This window comes from Pogona vitticeps, chromosome 1, assembly GCF_051106095.1.
Source record: "Pogona vitticeps strain Pit_001003342236 chromosome 1, PviZW2.1, whole genome shotgun sequence".
Taxonomy (NCBI): domain Eukaryota; kingdom Metazoa; phylum Chordata; class Lepidosauria; order Squamata; family Agamidae; genus Pogona; species Pogona vitticeps.
The window spans coordinates 35,839,621-35,861,114 of NC_135783.1; the positions used below are offsets into that span (position 1 = coordinate 35,839,621).

Consider the following 21,494-nt stretch of genomic DNA (forward strand, 5'->3'; position numbering starts at 1 on the left):
CCGCTCCAAAGCGCCCGCCCGGAGAATGCCTGCAGGCTGGCCGGCGATTCAGAGCGGCTGCGGGGAGACCTCTCCCGCGGCTGCTCCAAAGCGCCGGCCAGCCGGCCGGCATTCTCAGGGCAGGCGCTTTGGAGCGGTTGCGGGAGAGGTCTCCCCGCGGCCGCTCCGAAGCGCCCGCCGGGGGCCTATGGGGGAAACATCGCTATGCGAGTTTCCTCCATAGACTGCCTCGCTATACGAGGCAGTAGTTTCCCCCAGAAACCCCCTCGCTATGCGAATTCATCGTTAAACGAAGCATTCGCTAAGCGAGGCACCACTGTATTTGTTAATGGAAATCTCTCTGGAGCCTGCAGTACCATCTTTAAACACTAAGCACCAGCACTTCCCTAACCAGAAGCTGGAGGCGGCCTGGGAGATTCATTTCTCTACAAGATTCTAGGCAGTTCCATGTAGCAGCCTTCTTTTCAGGCTCTGAAAGTCTTCAAACGGTTCAGAGAGAGCACGCCTTTCCTGCCTGGAAAGACAGATGAGGAGAAGCAGTAGTAGTAGTAGGAAAGACTGCAGGAGCACATGGAGGAAGATCTGGAAGAAAGAAAAACCATAATAGTGGAAAGAAGAAAAAGAGCAGAGGCAATATGAAAGACCACCAAGATAGGGTAAAACATTAAGGGGTTTTTAATCTATGTGAGTCTAGTACTAGCATATAGGACCGGAACACGGAAACTCTGGAAGTTACTACACTTATTTATTCAGAATTTATTCATGGATTTCAGAACTTCACCTTGAGCAAATGACAGAAATTCTAAATATTCACATATACCAAGACACATGGACTATCACAAGAACTTTAAGACGAATGTTGACTGAATATTCCCTTTATGGGCAGTAATGCAGATCATGAGGTAGTTAATTTGAAATATATTCGAATAAGCTCTAGAGTTAAGGATCAACCACCGTGTTTCAATGAGAACACTAAAAAGAGCTTTGTCTTGGCTCCATTCCACAAAGGCCCCAAACCATTTCATCTGTTGAGATATATGACATGCAAAAGAAGTCCTCTGTTGTTTATTCCAGATGGAATCAGAGTGGTGACAGGAAGAACCACTCCAGATTTCTACTGCATTAGAACAGCTACTGGCAACTCATGTATGTCAACTCTATATATGGTGCGTATGTGTCATATGGACATTATAATGGACATGCACTGGTCATGGCTGTGGCTTGCCGCTGTCACTCCACCACTCTCCAGTATGTGTTCATTCTACATTGAATGAAGGCCCAAATAGGGCTGTAGGCCTCATGGAAATAAAGACATCAGGACTGTGTGAAATCAACCCAGCTTTAAATATATATAATAATTAGAACTTACAGTAGGTATGAAGAGAGGCAGCTAGCTCTGTTGCTGAAACAGGCACAATCAAAACATTCGATGCAGTGGTTGTTGTGGGTTTTTCGGGCTCTTTGGCTGTGTTCTGAAGGTTGTTCTTCCTAACGTTTCACCAGTCTCTGTGGCCGGCACCTTCAGAGGACAGCACTCTGTGCTCTGGTGAAGTTTGCTTGGGAGTTGCGTGACAGATAATCTCTCCTCCTTATCACAACAATACACCCACAACAAGACACACTAATCACCCATCTCCTGAAAAGGACAAAAGCCTGTCTCACAGCCATAAATACTCAACTCCCAAGCAAACTACACCAGAGCACAGAGTGCTGTCCTCTGAAGATGCTGGCCACAGAGACTGGTGAAATGTTAGGAAGAACAACCTTCAGAACACGGCCAAAGAGCCCAAAAAACCTACAACAACCATTAGATCCCGGCCGTGAAAGCCTTCACAAATACCTTCTATGCAGTCTTTGAAAGTATCAGGGCTTGAAAGCAATGATATGTTTTCAAGTCTACATGAAAAAGTAACAAACTTTTCCTATGAACTACTGAATAACTCTATATTTAATAATCCTTAAACAAGAATTGGGCAACTTGTCAAGAATTGGGCAACTTGTCTAAGTTGGCTAGGGCTGATGGATATTGTAGTTCAGCAATAGCCGGGAGAGGTATATGATCCCCATTCTTGTCCGAAATCAACAAGCTGTGATCACAAGAATGCAAGCAGCATTTTATTCTCCCAATGTGCAACTACAAGGCCTCATCAAAGAACACTGATTATTGCAAAGCCACTTCTTTCATTAGGCAGACCTTTCGAAAATGAAAATGAATGATATTAAGGATACTGGGGTGCTCATACTGTAATTTTAGTGCATTGCTCATAAAGGTAAGGACTCAGTATGTTTCAGAAATGATTAGCATGTTCTTTGGAGAGCCCTCTGTCTTATGCTACTTAAATGGCAGCCAGCCAGCTAAGAAACTGTTATGATTTTCAGTTCTAGTGAACCTGATTTCTTTTTGACCTCCTTCTCTTTCAGTATTTGGTGAGACAGTGAGTTCAAAAACCACTCTACATCCTGGTAGTCTTCAGGCCATCTCAAGTATCGACCCCTTTGCAAAAAAGCTCTGACTGGTGGATATTTCATAAGGTGGTACTGAGAAAGTGATCCAGCTACCACCATAATGAGGACATCCTTTAGGTCAGAATAATATCTACTTTGAGCAAAATTCAATGCTTCTATACACCAACCATCCTTAAGAAAATTCTTTGTCACAACACAAATAGTTTTCCGACAGTTCCAAATGGCATCACGAATGTTGCTGATGTGATCGGCTCCAGGCAGAAAATCTCTCTCTTCAAAGCAAAGAGAAAATCTATTTTGGTCAGAATATTGGGAATCCAGGTGCCTTATCAAAGAATGCTGAACCCACTCAAAGTCCTTGCCACTATAGCATATGTAAGCATCATATTGATACATATTTTTGTCTAGGTCTGGCTGGAGCTCTTTTAAAAATGTCCTGGTTATTGTTTTATACCAGATAAAACTAGTTCCTCTAAAACGAGTGAAAATAATTACTGCCACTAGGAACACTGTCAGAGCAACACAGGTAAAAATGAAGAGTGACAACTGAAGAGACTCCAAGACTTTGTCTTCATTGCAACTATCAACATTTAATTCATGAAGAGGAACTCCAGCAAGCTCATGGGGTCCAAAACAAAACATGTTCTCTGGTGATCCAGCCAAGGTGACATTGGTTTGATTTAGCCACACTATTAAGCTGCTTAAGAGGCAATTGCAGTAAAACCTATTATTGATTAGATCCAGGTAGTCTAGGGTTGCAAAGACTTGAGGATCTGGGTAAAGCAGCTGATTCGATGATAATTCAAGTATCCTCAGGCTTGTAGGGAAGGCATTGTGAGAAAGGTAAGTCAGCAAGTTGGAAGCCAAGTTAAGTCTGTTCAGTGATACCAAGCCACTAAAGATACCTTCTGGTAGGTAACTAAGGTAGTTATTATTGAGATGGAGGATCTGAAGCTTGATAAGTGCCTTGAACACATTCAGACATAAACTTCTTTCCCATATAAGTTTTAACATATTGTTCCCAAGATCCAAGTAGAGTAACCGGCTATTTTCTGGAACATCATTACTTGCATAACAAGAAGAGAAACGATTGTTTTTCAAAAAGATGAACTGTGAAACTGGAATTTGAAGAAGTTTGTAGAGATCACTCAGATCGTCTAATCTGTTTTCTTCCAAGCTAATAATTGTTGCATTTATGTTGTTGAAGCCTATACTCTTTAACCGGTTGCCACCTAAAAGAATAGTGGAGAGGTCTGGGAATGATGGGGTTGATTTTAGGGCATTATCCATAAGATTCAGCTCCTTAAGTCTTGTTAAGTATTTGAAGGTAGCCTCAGCAACCACCCCAATATGATTGTTTTGCAGATCTAGAGATATCAAGTTATAGAGTCCATCAAAAGTATTAGCAGTGAGCTCACCTAATAGATTGCCTGATAGGTTTAAGTGAGTCAGTGTCCAAAGACCAAAAAATGCTCTTTTTCCAATTTGATTTATCTGATTTCTATTAAGATCAAGCCATTGCAAACTAGCAAGATATTGAAATACATGTGTGTTTAGAGCAAAAATAAAACCTCTTGAAAGGTCAAGGAAGTGAAGACCACTCTTAGCAAGGCCTATGAAGGTATTGTTGTCAGGGTCCCGGAGATTATTAAATCCAAATGATGCGCCCATACTGTGAGAGGAGAGTTTCAATGCTAAAATGGGTGTTCCCTGAATAGCTGAACAGAATTGCTGTGTGATAGCCACGTCCCAACCATTACCACCTACATCCAGAGTTTCTATGACAATATTTTTGAAAGGATTCCCACAAGTTGTCCAGTTCACAGGGTTTTCTATATAAAGATTATTAGAGTTAAGAGCAAACAGTTTGAAAGTTTTCCCTTGAAAGCTATCAAGATCTCCTTCACAGAGGGTCCCAATGCGGTTTAGTTTAAGCTCCAGAGTATCCAAAGACTTCATTTTGTAAAATAAAGGATGAGGATGAAGTCTTGTGATTTTATTGTACTCAAGATTCAGGTATTCCAAAGAGACCAAATCTTGAAGATAATCATCTTCCAGAATCGATTCATTAAGACTATTATAATAAAGCCAAAGTTTACGTAAATTCACTAGACCTCTGAAAGCATCTGAGTCCAACACAATCATTTTGTTATCAGCTAAATCCAGTTGTCTGAGATTTGGAAGGTTCCTAAATGCTTCTCCTCTTAAAGTAACTGGAGAGGCAGACTGTGATCCAAGTGACAAAGTCTCCAGTTGCATCAGCAAAGGGAATGAGGTGGCATTCACCTCCTGAATGGAATTGAAGTTTAGGAAGAATGAAGTAATGTTCTTGGGCACAGGTGGAACCCAGGTGAGGTTGCAGTGATTATAGTATGCAATTCTTTCTGTCACTGAACACCGAGGAACTGCAGCTGTTTCTCTGTAGGCAAGAATCATTCCAGCAATAAACATTAGGTGGTGATGAAGCATTCTGCCCTTTCTGTGCTAGGGAGAAGGGAGAAAAGAGAATTGTCATTCACAATAAACTAGATAGTGCTGAATTAAACATATCAACATAGGTTCTCAATAGACATAGGCTCATTTGATTCATTGTATTACGTTTGCTATCTAGACCCCTGCGAGAACTACAGTTTACAGGTAATGGCCAATCTGTTTGTTTAGTGCATTTTTAAACAAGGTATATTGCCTATGAAGAGGAAGGTTTCATTTGATCATTTTACCCAACCACTGATGAGAAACAAGAAATGAAATGTAGGCAGTGAGAAGCAAGCAGAGTGGGATAGAGAAGACAAGCGATGGGCCAAATCAGAAGGACACATGGACCAACTGTGGCCTGTAGATCAAATGTTCCCCATACCTGATTTAGGAAGCCATCCAAAATGTTGCTGTGCAGCACTATCAGATAATTCATCCATACCTCCTGTCCCTGCAAACCTTAAGCAAACCTAGATTGAGGTACCGCATAACGTAGTTACTGTGCCACGGTCAGGCAAAGCTGGTAGGACTTCTGATAGTCATTCCAACAGCTTCCAGCAAGGAGCCACAAGGATCTTTGCCTTGGTCAGGAAGAACCTCTCAGCCAGTACCCCAAAGCTGTTCATTCTCTTTTTGCTGGACAAGATAAAGATGTTCTATGGATGGGATGGTCAAAAGAATTCCACAGTCATGAACAGATCTTGTTGTTGTTGTTGTTTAGTTGTTAAGTTGTATACGACTCTTTGTGACCCCGTGGACCAGAACACGCCAGGCCCTCCTGTCTTCCACTGCCTCCCAGAGTTTGGTCAAATACATGTTCGTAAATTTGCTGACACTGTCCAACCATCTTGTCCTCTGTCGTCCCCTTCTCCTCTTGCCTTCACACTTGCCCAACATCAGGATCTTTTCCAGGGAGTCTTCTCTTCTCATGAGATGGCTGAAGTATTGGAGCCTCAGCTTCAGGATCTGTCTTTCCAGTGAGCACTCAGGGTTGATTTCCTTCAAAATGGATAGGTTTGTTCTTCTTGCAGTCCAGGGGATTCTCAAGAGTCTCCTCCAGCACCACAATTCAAAAGCACCAATTCTTCAGTGGTCCAGCTCTCACTTCCATACAATTTATGGTCCAGCTCTCACTTCCATACATCACTACTGGAAAAACCATAGCTTTGACTATGCAGACCTTGGTTGGCAAGGTGAGGTCTCTGCTTTTTAAGATGCTGTTGAGGTTTGTCATCGCTTTCCTCCCAAGAAGCAGGCATCTTTTTATTTTGTGCTACTGTCACCATCTACAGTGATCATGGAGTCCAAGAAAGTAAAATCTGTCACTGACTCCATATCTTCCCCTTCTATTTGCCAGGAGGTGAAGGGTCCAGTGGCCATGATCTTAGTTTTTTTGATGTTGAGCTTCAGACCATTTTTGCACTCTCCTCTTTAACCCTCATTAAAAGGTTCTTTAATTCCTCCTCAATTTCTGCCATCAGAGTGGTATCATCTGTATATTTGAGGTTGTTAATATTTCTTCCGGCAATCTTAATTCCGGTTTGGGATTCCTCCAGTCCAGCCTTTCGCATGATGTATGCGCTATATAAGTTAAATCAGCAAGGGGACAATATACAGTCTTGTCCTATTCCTTTCCCAATTTTGAACCAATCGTTCCATATCCAGTTCTAACTGTTGCTTCCTGTCTCACATATAGATTTCTCAGGAGATAGATAAGGTGGTCAGGCACTCCCATTTCTTTAAGGACTTGCCATAGTTTGCGTAGTTAATGAAGCAGAAGTAGATGTTCTTCTGGAACTCTCTGGCTTTCTCCATAATCCAGCACATGTTAGCAATTTGGTCTTGAGTTCCTCTGCCCCTTCGAAATTCAGCTTGTACTTCTGGGAGTTCTCAGTCCACATACTGCTGAAGCCTACCTTGTAGGATTTTGAGCATAACTTTGCTAGCGTGTGAAATGAATGCAATTGTACGGTAGTTGGAGCATTCTTTGGCACTGTCCTTCTTTGGGATTGGGCATAGACTGATCTTTTCCAATCCTCTGGCCACTAATGAGTTTTCCATACTTGCTGGCACATTGAGTGTAGCACCTTAACAACATCATCTTTTAAGATTTTAAATAGTTCAACTGGAATGCCATCACCTCCACTGGCCTTGTCACCTTTTGCCACCTCTTCTTGATATCTTCTGCTTCTGTTAGGTCCCTACTATTTTTGTCCTTCATCATATCCATCTTTGCACAAAATGTTCCTTTAATATCTCCAATTTTCTTGAACAGATCTCTAGTTTTTTCATTTCTATTATTTTCCTCTATTTCTTTCCACTGTTTATTTTAAAAGGCCCTCTTGTCTCTCCTTGCTATTCTTTGGAAGTCTGCATTCAATTTTCTGTAACTTTCCCTATCTCCCTTGCATTTGGTTTCCCTTCTTTTCTCTGCTATTTCTAAGGCCTCATTGGACAGCGACTTTGCTATTTTGCATTTCCTTTTCTTTGGGATGGTTTTTGTTGCTGCCTCCTGTACAATGTTACGAGCCTCTATCCAAAGTTCTTCAGGCACTCTGTCCACCAAATCGAGTTCCTTAAATCTGTTCTTCACTTCCACTGTGTATTCATAAGGGATTTTGTTTAGATTAAACCTGACTAGCCCATTGGTTTTTCCTACTTTCTTCAGTTTCAGCGTGAGTTTTGCTGTAAGAAGCTGATGATCAGAGGCACAATCATCTCCAGGTCCTGTTTTTGCCGACTTTATAAAGCTTCTCCATCTTTGGCTGCAGAGAATATAATCAATCTGATTTCAGTATTGGCCATCAGGTGATGTCCATGTGTAGAGTCATCTCTTGTGTTGTTGGAAAGGAGTGTTTGTGATGACCAGCTTGTTCTTTTGACAAAATTCTATTAGCCTTTGCCCTGCTTCATTTTGAACTCCCAGGCCGAATTTACCTGTTGTTTCTTTTATCTCTTGACTCCCTACTTTAGCATTCCAGTCCCCTATAATGGAAGAACATCTTTCTTTGGTGTCAGTTCTAGAAGATGTTGTAAGTCGTCATAGAAATGGTCAATTTCAGCATTGGTGGTTGGTACATAAACGTGGATTACTGTGATTTTGGAAGGTCTGCCTTGGATTTGTATTTAAAGCATTCTATCATTTTTGAGATTGTATCCCAGTACAGCTTTTCCCACTCTTTTGTTGACTATGAGGGCTACTCCTTTTCTTCTACAGGATTCCTGCCCACAATAGTAGATATGACAATCGTCTGAACTGAATTCGCCCATTCCCATCCATTTTAGTTCACTGACGTCCAGGATGTCAATGTTTATTCTTGCCATCTCCTGTTTGACCACATCCAGCTTACCAACACCCATAGATCTTGCATTCCAGGTTCCTATGCAGTATTTTTCTTTGCAGCATTGGACTTTCCTTTCGGTTCAAGGCACATCTACAGCTGAGCTCCTTTTGGCTTTGGCTCAACCACTTCATTAGCTCAGGAGCTACTTGTCCTTGTCCTCCACTCTTCCTCAGTAGCATGTTGGGTGCCTTCCGACCTGAGGGGCTCATCTTCTAGCGTAATATCTTTTAGCCTTTTGTTTCTGTCCATGGAGATTTCTTGGCAAAGATACTGGAATGGCTTGCCAATTCTTGCTCCAGGTGGATGGTGTTTAATCAGAACTCTCCACTGTGACCTGTCCGTTTTGGGTGGCCCTGCACAGCATAGCCCATAGCTTCTCTGAATTACTCAAGCCCCTTTGCCATGACAAGGCAGAAATCCATAAAGGGGGGAACAGATCTTTACTTAGTAGAATTTACATTTCTGGGACTCCTCACCTCTGCAGACCAAGAAAAACTGTCTGGTCTGTTTTCCCGCTATTACAGCTTGTGATCCTGTTAAATTCCAGATGGTCTGTGGAACAGGAATGCAATTCAGAAAATGGATACCACTCCCCTGGAGTAGAGTCCTTGATGTGAATTGGGATCACTGTCTCCTTAGCTTCCTGAGGAGCTGAAGACAAAGTACTTTGGTAGGGGAGCACTGTTTGTGTAACAGTATGGCTTATATTGGTTTTGATTTTGTGCTTATCCAGTTGTTTGTATGTCTTTTTCAATTTAAATAAAATACTCTGCACAAATATGATCAAACATGGTTTAGGGCCTACTCTGCAGCAGTGTAAGTAGCAAAGACATTCATTGCTGCCTCCATAGGAGCACACAATCCTGTCCCACAGATTTCTTTTACACAAATCTTTTTAGTAGTATAGGAAATATTACATCCAAGACTCCAGAAACTGTAATCAGTTAACAAAACATTTTGCTCTGAAAATCATTCATGTTCATTCTCACTTGGACTCCTTTTTAGGTATTAATTCTGGGGAGGGACTTAAAATACTGTCCGCTCCAGTTCTGATGGGTAAGGACAATGATGCCTACATCATTGTTCAACCTAATAATGTGGGCAAATTACTAGGGGGAGGGAAGATAATTAATTGTTCATTAATTCTATGTTTATCCTGACTGATGAGTGCTGCTGGAGAAGGGATAGCCAGTTGTAGAGCAGAACTTGCAAATGTTTTTTTTTTTTTTTTTTTTTTTGGAAAGTGGGTTCTGTTTCAACATCTCTAAAACAAGTGGTTAGCAGACCTCTGCTGAAACAAACACAACTGGATCTCAACACTTCAGGCAATTATTGGTCATTATCTGATGTTCCATTTTTTAAAGGATGCAGCACAATTCCAGGCATTCCTGGGTTAAACTGTTTGCCACAATCCATTCCAGTCTGGGTTCAGGTCTGGATTTGGGATAGAAATAGATCTTGGTGGAAAACTATTCTGGGGAATGGTCAGGGGAGTATATCTGAACTGGATCTCTCAGTGGCACTCAGTACCACAGATCGTGATATCTCTCTGGGCCATCTGAGTGATACAGGACTTCGAGGCACTGTTTTCTAGTACTACTGGTCTTATCTGGCTAAGCAATCCCAGAAGGTGGTACTGGGAGAGTGCTGTTTAGTCATGTGGTCGTTAATATAAGGCAGTGGTACCCGGCCTTGGGTAACCCAAGTGTTCTTGGACTAAAACCCACAGAAGCCTTCACCACTAGCTGTGCTGGTCAGAGTTTCTGGAAATTGCAGTCGAAGATTCCCAAGGCTGGGAATCACTAGTTTAAGGGGTTCTTCAAAACTCAGTATTGCCCCCCTTTTTAAAAACAATTAAAGGAAGTTACTCAGATAGGTTATTTGGTGTTTGATCTCATATTCAGGTCTAGCTATCCTTCTCCAGTAACATCTGAGGACATTCTGAATCAACTGTTGGACATGTGTGAACAAACAGAGGCGTAATCAAACAAGATAGAAGTCCTGCTGGCTGTTATAAAGGCTGGTCTGGGATTGGGATTACAGCCATTTCTAGATGGGGTTGTACTCCATCTAAAAGACCAGATTTGCAGCTGGAGTGTACTCATAGAACCAGCACTGACCCTGAAAAGCCAGACTGATGCTGTGTCCAGGACTACTTTTGCCCAGCTTCAGCTGCTCTGCCAGGTGTGTCCCTTGCTATGGAAGGCAGATCTGGCCACAGTGATCCATACCTCAATTAACTCTTGTGCTCTATACAGGGCTCCCTTTGAAAAACATTCAGAAACTATGACTAGTGTAAAAAGGGGCAGCTAGACTGTTATCTCACCTGTATGACAGAGATGTTGTTGTTTAGTCGTTTAGTTGTGTCCAACTCTTTGTGACCCCATGGACCAGAGCAGGCCAGACCCTCCTGTCTTCCACTGCCTTCCAGAGTTGGGTCAAATTCATGTTGGTCACTTCAATGACACTGTCTAACCATCTCATCCTCTGTCGTCCCCTTCTCCTCTTGCCTTCACACTTTCCCAACATCAGGGTCTTTTCCACTCATGAGATGGCCAAAGTATTGGAGCCTCAGCTTCAGGATCTGTCCTTCCAGTGAGCACTCAGGGTTGATTTCCTTTGAAATGGATAGGTTTGTTCTCTTTGCAGTCCAGGGAACTCTCAAGAGCCTCCTCCAGCACCACAATTCAAAAGCATCAGTTCTTCAGCAGTCAGCTTTCTTTATGGTCCAGCTCTCACTTCCATACATCACTGCAGGAAAAACCATCACTTTGACTATGCGGACTTTTGTTGGCAAGGTGATGTCTCTGCTTTTTAAGATCCAGTTGAGGTTTGGCATCACTTTCCTCCCAAGAAGCAGGTATCTTTTAATTTCGTGGCTGCTGTCACCATCTGTAGTGATCATGGAGCCCAAGAAAGTAAAATCTGTCACTGCCTCCTTATCTTCCCCTTCTATTTGCCAGTGATGATGGGAACATGACAGGTTACTCATTCCTGGTACAGTATATGGATTTAGGATCTAAAATGCTAATAATATTTCAGTCTCACTCTCAGAACTGCAGAGCTAGAAGGGACCCTATGGATCATTTAGTCCAGCCCATGCCAAGGAGGCACAGCGGGGAATTGAACTCCTAAACCACTAAGCTATCCAGCAGTTCACTAATGAGAAGTAATATGGCACATCTTCCAATTCCTTCTGAGATACAATATTTTAATTTACAAGCAATACTGGTGAGTTGGATAATTAAGCAATACTGAAAAGAATTAGTAATAATTAGTACTCCACAATGATACATAGCACAGGTGTGTTTTTACAATGAATGCATTACTTTTCTAATATGCTATGAGAGAATTTTCTTCCTGGGAATGACCATCCTCCTAAGGCCATGGTAGACTGTAGAGGAAAGACCCTGGGATAAGTCCTGCTCATAAGGCTGTGAGCTATCAAGCTTTTCAGCAACATCATGGGATAAAACTATAGAAAGAGCTGCCTTAGCAAGCCTGCAATATGTAAAGGGCATGCTATAGTCTGGACAGAGCACTATGCCTTGCCATCATAAAAGCAGCCACTTTAGAAGTTTAGTGGGATTATCACTGGAACAGGTGTCTGAAAACCAGAGGAAGTATTTTTGTACCCTTCAGCATAACTGTAATAAGTGTAAACTGCAGTGGAGCCAAATTCCTTCAAGGTATTCCATAAATGTATTCCAGTGAGGGAGGGAAACCGGGCTCTGGGACAGTAATTAACAAAATAATCCAATCCCATGAATTATTGATGTAGAATAACTAAATGGCTGCATCAACAATATACATTGCCAGAACCTCTCACAGACTGCTTTTATTTCAAAGCAAAAGATTTCCTACTTGTAAAAAAAACCTTTTTTAAAATGATTTTTTTAAAACAGTGGAATGTGGGAGGTTTTGGGGTGGGTTTTTTTTTTTTTTTTTTTTTTTTTTTGGGAAGCAGTAGAGATTCAGCTGGCCACAAATTCTTGTGGCACAGTAACTTGCAATCTGCCTTGTTATTTTCCAGTTTAGATAACATAATTTCAAGAGAGCTGAGAAATGACTTAACACAATCAAATCACATTTCATTTTCAGTTTTGTGACTGACTCACACTCATTTCACATCTACATCCGCATCAAAGAGAGGCTTAAAGCAGGTGTCTTACATGCAGAATCCTTTAACAACAGCGAGAAGATTGGGAGCAGATGCCCCACTCACCAGTATCCTCCCCTCCCCTTTTGTTTCACTCAGGGTTTTGACATGTCCTCCAACCAGCACAATTATTTGTCAAAGAGGAACATTTCCAAGGTCTCTAAACAACCTGTTCATGGACTGCAACTCTCAAAGCCCATGGGCAGGACAGGTAGCTGTGAAGACTTCTGGGAGTTGCAGCCCAACAACATTTGTGTTACCTAAGATTGGGAACAACTGGACTAGAGAATTCTGGAAACTGTAATCCAAAAACATAGATCTGCACATGTATATTCACAACCAACATTTTAAGCTGTAGATAACCCCATATCCTGGTTTCTCCGCACTCTCCTCTCACCCATCTTCCTGCTTCTCTGTGCACCTATCATTACCCATCTCGGCCACATTTTTGTATAGTAGACCAATGAGAAGGTAGCTATTTTTGTCACTGTAGCTCACCGGGTTACAACTCTGGTAATCTAAACTATGCTGGCCAAATCTTCAAAGGATATGCAACCTAAGTATCCTTATGCCAGCAGGAAAAGAGAGCCCATTTTATAATATCTTGGAAATAAAGACAGAGCAGAAAGGACAGTTGCCTTCAGAATCAGTAAACTAACTAGGACTTTCTTTCTGTACTCCTTCCATATGCCCTAGTTGATGTACATGCTTGGTCATGGCAAGCCTTCCCCACTAGAACTGCAATAGAAGACTGTAATGAAAATTCTCATTGTGGAAGCACAGCCTGTCTAGACTTAAGTGTATTTGGAAGTGTTATTGTAATGCCTACTTTCAACGGTGGGAGAGGTAATTGTACCTCCTACTTAGCTACTGCCCGCCTTAAGCTCGGCAGCCCCCAGCCAATAAGGTGTTGCCTTGCCATGGGGTTTAGGGTGAAAGCCAACAAGCAGATCGATAACCCTGCACCCTGCAACAAACATAAGAAGACTTCTGCCCTAAAGTTGGGCACCTGGAATGTTCGGACAATGGCTTTTCTGACGACCTGCAGGAAACAGACAATGCACGCACGACAGCTGTCATCGACATGGAACTGAGTAGGCAGCAGATGGACATTGTTGCCCTGCAAGAGATGAGATTGCCAAACTTGGGATCTGTCAAAGAAAGATTTCTCATTCTTCTGGCAGGGAAAACCATTGAATGAGGCCAGGGAATATGGTGTTGGCTTTGCGATTAGAAATACTCTGCTGAGATCCATTGTTCCACCTACTGTGGGGAGTGAAAGAATTTTGTCTCTGCAGCTCCACTCATCAGCAGGACCGGTCACCCTCATTAGTGCATATGCACCAACATTTCGTCTACAATAGAAGTCAAAGACAAATTCTATGACGATCTGGCAGCTGCTATAAAAAAATCCTTGAGAGCCACTTTTCATTCTTAAGAGACTTTAACACTAGAGTAGATGATGATTCCAATCCTTGGCCCACTTGTCTGGGCTGTTCTAGCATTGGGAAGATGAAGGAAAATGGCCAATGCTTGCTGGAGTTTTGCTGTTATTATGGTCTTTGTGTCAGCGTAGCATTCTTTAATGCGAAGCTTCAACACAGTTTCCTGGAGAAATCCAAGACTGAAGCATTGGCATCAACTCGATTTGATCCTCACTAGACGCTTTAGCCTTCTTAGTACTGTATTACGACCACACACAGTTATCGGGGTGCTGATTGTGATACTTATCACTCCCTGGTATGTAGTACAGTAAAATTGCGAACAAAGAGATTGTATTACACGAAGAAGGAAGGAAGACCACGTATTGACACCAGCAAGACTTGTGATCAAAGAAAAGTGGAGGAATTTGCCCAAGTGCTTGAGGAAGCCTTTGAGGCCCAGCTGATGCAAATGCACCTGAACGATGGGAACATTTCAAGAATGCTGTTTATAACACCGTCTTGTCCACATTTGGCAAGAAGACCAAAAAGACAGCAGACTGGCTCGAAGCCCATTCGGAGGAGTTGATGCTAGCCATCAAGGAAAAGAGGAGAGCTCCAGCAGCATACAAAGCCTGTCCTAGTGAGTACAACTTGCAGACTCTTTGAGTTGCTCGTAGCAAAGTTAAACAGGCTGCCAGGAGATGTTTTAATAATTATTGTCTTCAGCTCTGCTCTCAGATACAGGCAGCAGCGGACACAGGGAATGTATGATGGTATCAAGCAGGCTTTAGGTCCAATACAAAAGAAATCTTCTCCTTTGAAGTCTGCTACAGGCATGATCATCCAGGACCAAGCACAGCAGATGGACCACTGGGTGCAGCACTACTCTGAGCTATATTCTAGAGCAGGGATCCCGAAACCTTTTTCCCCTCGCAGACCAGCTGGGGAAGGTGGGGCACACCCCATGCTCGTGCGCATGTGCAAATGAGCACTCTGTCCACCTCCCACACGCAAATGGCAGTGCAGTGCTTGTGTGGGCACGCCCATGCTCATGCACATGTGCAAACAGTGCTGCTGTGCTTGTGCGAGTGTGCATGCGCTCATGTGCATGTGCAAACAGTGGCATGGTGATTGTGCAGGCACACTTGCACTCATGTGCATGCACACATGGTGGCACGGCACTAGCATGGGCATGTTGGAGCGCACACACAGGCGAAAACAGGCTGTGTGGGGGTGAGTACGTGCAGGGGGGGCAGGAGGTCTGTGTTTGCAGTCCGGTCCGGCTCAGGCCACGGACTGGCACTGGGCTGTAGACCAGTGGTTGGGGACCTCTGTGAATCTAGAGAGAATGCAGTAACCGGAGAGGCATTAAATAACATTGAGTGCCTGCCTGTCTTGGAAGAGTTGGACAGTAAACCAACTACAGTATAGAAGAAATAAAAGCGGCCTTGGATTCCCTCACCTCCAGCAAGGCACTTGAGAAGGATAACATTCCTGTTGAAGTGCTGAATGCCACCATGCCTCACTAAAAAAATGGAAACATTGCTTATTGCAAAATGAACCCACACTCTTTTGCTGTTGAAGAAAGCTTGAAAATTTGCAGAACAGAAATTCAACTCATTTGAGCCAAGAACACAGGACAGATGAGAACTATGTGCACTGTGGTATGAGAAGCATAAGCACCACATGATTTCTTCCTTGCCCAACCACATGTCCTAATGATTTTGCAAGAGCAGATGGAGTCATATCTGTTATTTCTGCTAACCACTGAGTCAAAACTTCCTGAAGCGAAAAGGGAAAAGATCTGCATTGACTGCAAATGCATATCATTAAAGCTTAAGACTAAAGACTATAGAACAAAAGTCTCCTTGTGGTCTGTAAGAGACATTGGAAGGAATTCTGCCATGTTGTGAGGACTCCCAATATGCCAGGGACCCTCCACACCCCCAAATTTTTTTAATTTAAAAACTGGCCAGTAGAGGGCACATTGAGGGCATTCCGGGTGGGGGAACAACTCTGGGAAGTGCAGGAAGTTTGTAGGAAGTGTAGTTTTGTTGCCCATCAGATTCTATAAATCCAAAACAAACAAACAAACAAATATGAATGGCATCTCCCCCATTCAGTCTACTCACCATGGCATCCCTACTTCACATAAAGCCATGGATGTTCTTTGACAAATGCATTTTGTTTAAAAAGGAAACTAATGTAACTGCCCTGATCCAGTTGAAGGTTATGCACATGTACAAACAGACTTTGTTCCTTGCATCCGCAGCTGGATGAGGTGTATCTCCTTAATCTGCTGCCAGGGCTGCAAGTTTACCGTTGCATAATAAGGGTGGGCAAATAGTGCCCCAGGGACCACGTGCAGCCTCAAAAAGGCTTTTGTAGCATTAAATTTATTTATTTATTTATTTATTTATTTATTTATTTATTTGATTTATTTGATTTATATCCCGCCCATCTGGTCTATTAAACACCATCAGAACTCTTCTGCCCAGAAAAGGGTTTTCCCTGGCAAAGAATAATAGAGCAGCTTCCAAGAGCAATGATTCCTCTTTTAAACAGCTGTCAGGGCCCCCTGACATGCTGGACACTCCAAATACCCCAATACCAATTCTGGCCACTCCCAGTTTCATTTTTGGGTGGTATTTGTAGCCGCCGGAGGATTGTGGGGTAGAAATCTGGTCCCAAGGATCACTGAAATAACCCATCCCTGATCTATTAGAATGACATCCACAACATCAAGTGGAAGCTGTTGATGGAACAGGAAGGATCTCAAGCAGATTGTTGATTGTTTAAGGATGTTACAGTTATCATGTGCCAATAAAGTCAATTATGACCCACAGCAACCCTCCCAGACTTTTCTATGTATAAAGTGCTCAGAAGTGGTTTCTTAGGCCCACTTTCTTGTGGTGCTCTGGTACCTCTACAGTGTGTATAAGCCCACCAGCCACAAATGCTCTGGGTGACCTCAGCTGGCCTCTCTCATGTGCAGCATGGTGGGGATACAAACTCACAATCCCTGACTTCACAGCCAGGGACACCTATCTACTGAGCTATACCAGCTCTCATCTAAGGGATAAAATTAGCAACCGTGTGTCCACACTAACCTCCCCACCAAATATTTCTGGCAATACCTCTTATCAGCTCTGCCTATCTGCTATTCTAATTGGACTGATAGAGGTTATAATTCTATATGTCAGAGAAGCACAAAACTGGAGAGAACTGGCCTTTGCTACTGACCTGGGACCAGTGACTCTAGAGATGGTAGGGCTAACAAAGAGGACTTGGACTTACCAGTTACCTGTATTTTATGTCCTGCTACCCAAACCTATATGAATCTGACTCATGTTTCATTGTCTTAAATGTCTACCTATACAGCAGCATTTAAATGTCAAAAACCCACAATGTGAACCTTCTGTGGATACAATGAGAAGACACAACAAGAACACAGAAATTCGTGTTCTGTATGTGTAGAGCATTCAGTACTGGGGACAGATACTAGAGATACATACATATTTTACATATAAACTTTATTGTTTCTGGCCATAGACCTTTACAATATTGTTTCTACTGTAGCATATAAAATCCAAATAAAGCAGGTAATCACTTTAAAACCATTAACACTATTAATTACCTTAAAACCATTAAAACCAATAAAACCCAGTCTAAAAATATTGTCATAATGTAAAACATCAATCCACTGTATACAGTACAGCATTTATGTGGCATTATGATCCCTGACAAATTGAAGCCTCAGCTTCTTAGCTGCTAATGTAAATTGTGCTACAGCACAATGTACAACTGTGCATCAGCAAGCAAACCTACTACTGTTTCAGTGGTATTACAGTTTAAATACATCTGAATGATGGGTGACAGAAATCTTTCTCTAGGATTTTTATAGAGAGGACAGAACAGTAGATAATGAGTTATGTCCTCAATCTAGTTGCAGCCGAAGACACATTTTCGTTCCTCGACTGGGATTCCTTTATATTTCCCTTCGAGGTATGCTGAGGCCATCTGTCCAAATCTAAGTTCTGTGAAAGCTCTGCAAATCTGGGGAAAAGTCAATGACTCAAAATATTTTGGTTTTGCATGATTGACCTGAAGTTGAGGATACCAGGTAGAAAAACGGGACCCAATAATAGCTGCCCTATCTTGGCTAGCATCAAGATCAAAGATCCAGTTCCTAAGGTTGCGAGAGCTTAAACTTTTCCATCAAAAGGTTGTGGACCTTTAATTTTTGGTGACATTGTTGTGCCCATCCACCAGACTTTAGTTGTTCTAACCAACAGCACTTTGTCAGGGAGGAGTCCTCCAAACTGTTCAGTCTATGCCAATATCTAAGATAAGCCAGATCAATTCTAGCGGCAATTGAGGGTAGGCCTAACTCAGCTCTGAGGTGAGTTGAGGGAGTTCCTGGGGGGAGACCCAGTATCAGCCTCATAAATTTGTTCTGCAGGATTTCTAGTTTGGGCTTGGCTGCCTCTCCCCATAGTTCTGTCCCGTAGAGCATCTGTGCTATAATTTTTATAACGAACACCTTGAGAGCGGGATTTACCAGCTGGCCTCCTCTGCTGTAGAAAAATCTTTTTCATTGCCCTATTGATCTGGTACTCAGTAAGATTGTAGCATTTAAATGCTGTCTCCAGGAGAGTTTCTCACAAAATTGAATGCCCAAGTATTTAAGTGAGTGTACCTGCTCAAAAGCATGCCCATCAAGAGACCAGTTATGCTTAGGGGCTCTCTTCCCACAGACCATAATTTTTGTTTTGGTATAATTGATTGTTAGCCGTTCCTCTTTACAGAGCTGCCCAAATTTGGCCAGGATTCTTTTAAGACCAATTTTATTCAAAGATAGCAGAACCAGGTCATCAGCATAGAGCAGTATTGAGATCTTCCTACAGCCAATGGCTGGAGGGAAGAATGTGGGGGAAGCCATTTAAGGGATAAGGCTGTTTATATAAAAGTTGAAAAGAAAAGGTGCTAATATACAACCTTGTTTCACCCCTCGGGTAATGCGGGCCTGTTGTGATAGAGTTCCCTGTAAACCTATACGCACTTGCATCGTATTTTCTTTATGTAGTAGCTGTATGAGCCATAGGAGTCTCTTATCAATGTTTGTTTTTTCCAGTTTATACCAAAGGCGTTCTCTATCTATCAGGTCAAAGGCTGATGAAAAATCCACAAAGGCAGCGTAAAGATATTTGTTTGGAGGTTTGGTGTATTTACTAATTACATGGTGTAAAACAAAGGCTTGATCTATTGTGCTTCTGCCTTTTCTGAAGCCTGCCTGTTCTTCGAAGATGATAGAATGTTTGTTGTCCCAATCTAGAAGCCTATTCAAGAGGTATCTGGCATAAAGCTTAGAGGCCATATTGAGGAGACTGATGGGTCTAAAGTTATAAGGGTCTAGAGGATCTCCTTTCTTAAAAATTGGCACAACAATGCTAGTTTGCCAACCTGCAGGGAGGTTGCCTATACTATTGATGTAGGTGAATAGACTAGCTAGAATGGGAGACCACCACTGAATGTCAATAGCAAAGACCTCAGTGGGGATAATATCTTCACCAGGTGCCTTGCCATTCCGGAGAGTTTGAATCAGGTCCCCAACTTCTTTGGGGGAAACAGGTGGCCATTCAGGGGAATTAGAGAGGGTCTCATATGTAATATTTCTATGAATACTACCCCCAAAAATGCGACTGAAGTGGGAGACCCATACCTCTGGCATGATGGAGTTGGCAATCTCAAAGGCTTTCTGTGAGAAGCCTCTTTCTATCTGCTTCCAGAATTTGGGGTCATTACCCTTGATGAGGGCCTGGCCCAAAGATTTCCAGTTCTCCAAATAGAAAGCCTTCTTTTTTCCTCTAAGCAGAGATTTATATTCTTTCCGTAGATGTAGCAGGGAAGCTGTAGCTTTGTCAGTGCCAATATGTCTCCCCTGTCTTGTCGCTCTGTGTGTGTGTTTAGTCGTTTAGTCGTGTCCGACTCTTCGTGACCCCATGGACCAGAGCACGCCAGGCCCTCCTGTCTTCTACTGCCTCCCGGAGTTGTGTCAGGTTCATGTTGGTTGCTTCGCAGACACTGTCCAGCCATCTCATCCTCGGTCGTCCCCTTCTCCTCTTGCCATCACACCTTCCTAACATCAAGGTTTTTTCCAAGGACTCTTTTCTTCTCATGAGATGGCCAAAGTACTGGAGCCTCAGCTTCAGGATCTGTCCTTCAAGTGAGCATTCAGGGTTGATTTCCTTTAGAACTGATAGGTTTGTTCTCCTTGCAGTCCAGGGGATTCTCAAGAGCCTCCTCCAGCACCACAATTCAAAGGCATCAATTCTTCGGCGGTCTGCTTTCTTTATGGTCCAGCTCTCACTTCCATACATCACGACAGGAAAAACCATAGCTTTGACTATTCGGACTTTTGTTGGCAAGGTGATGTCTCTGCTTTTCAAGATGCTGTCAAGATTTGTCATCGCTTTCCTCCCAAGAAGAAGGCGCCTTTTAATTTCAGGGCTGCTGTCTCCATCTGCAGTGATCATGGAGCCCAGGAAGATAAAATTTGACACTGCCTCCATATCTTCCCCTTCTATTTCCCAGGAGGTGATGGGACCAGTGGCCATGATCTTAGTTTTTTTGATGTTGAGTTTCAGACCGTTTTTTGCACTCTCCTCTTTCACTCTCATTACAAGGTTCTTTAATTCCTCCTCACTTTCTGCCATCAGAGTGGTATCATCTGCATATCGGAGGTTGTTGATATTTCTTCCGGCAATCTTAATTCCGGCTTGGGTTTCTTCCAGTCCAGCCTTCCGCATGATGTATTCTGCATATAAGTTAAATAAGCTGGGGGACAATATACAGCCTTGCCGTACTCCTTTCCCAATTTTGAACCACTCAGTTGTTCCATGACCAGTTCTAACTGTTGCTTCCTGTCCCACATATAGGTTTCTCAGGAGACAGATAAAGTGGTCAGGCACTCCCATTTCTTTAAGAACTTGCCATAGTTTGCTGTGGTCCACACAGTCAAAGGCTTTCGCATAGTCAATGAAGCAAGAGTAGATATTTTTCTGGAACTCTCTGGCTTTCTCCATGATCCAGCGCAAGTTAGCAATTTGGTCTCGAGTTCCTCTGCCTCTTCGGAATCCAGCTTGTACTTCTGGGAGTTCTCGGTCCACATACTGCTGAAGCCTACCTTGTAGGATTTTGAGCATAACCTTGCTAGCGTGTGAAATGAGTGCAATTGTACGGTAGTTGGAGCATTCTTTGGCACTGCCTTTCTTTGGGATTGGGATGTAGACTGATCTTTTCCAATCCTCTGGCCACTGTTGAGTTTTCCAAACTTGCTGGCATATTGAATGTAGCACCTTAACAGCATCATCTTTCAAGATTTTAAATAGTTCAACTGGAATGCCATCACCTCCACTGGCCTTGTTGTTAGCCAGGCTTTCTAAGGCCCACTTGACTTCACTCTCCAGGATGTCTGGCTCAAGGTCAGCAACTACATTGTCTGGGTTGTCCGGGATATCCAAATCTTTCTGATATAATTCCTCTGTGTATTCTTGCCACCTCGTCTTGACGTCTTCTGCTTCTGTTAGGTCCTTCCCATTTTTGTCTTTTATCATGTTCATCTTT

The 21,494-nt window shown here is 42.7% G+C and overlaps 1 protein-coding gene and 1 long non-coding RNA gene across 11 annotated transcripts in view; both read right to left on the reverse strand.

The window, feature by feature from the left end:
- LOC144585798 (uncharacterized) overlaps nucleotides 1-21,494 on the reverse strand; it is a 338,116-nt gene that overhangs the window by 290,938 nt on the left and 25,684 nt on the right. The gene's annotated exons all lie outside the window — the stretch shown is intronic.
- TLR5 (toll like receptor 5) overlaps nucleotides 1-21,494 on the reverse strand; it is an 83,433-nt gene that overhangs the window by 48,003 nt on the left and 13,936 nt on the right. For 3 of the 10 annotated variants that reach the window (XM_078382975.1, XM_078382974.1, XM_072990689.2), the window contains 2 exons: nucleotides 10,612-11,177; nucleotides 727-4,950 (listed from right to left, as the gene is read on the reverse strand). The exons of 1 other annotated variant lie outside the window; for it this stretch is intronic. In XM_078382975.1, coding sequence (XP_078239101.1) covers nucleotides 2,356-4,935 — 2,580 coding nt within the window. In that variant the 5' untranslated portion in view covers nucleotides 4,936-4,950; nucleotides 10,612-11,177 and the 3' untranslated portion in view covers nucleotides 727-2,355. Of the gene's footprint in view, nucleotides 1-321; nucleotides 583-726; nucleotides 4,951-10,611; nucleotides 19,820-21,494 lie in introns of those variants that run through there. 6 more of the 10 variants (XM_072990676.2, XM_020786626.3, XM_072990693.2 and 3 more) reach the window with 5 other exon arrangements.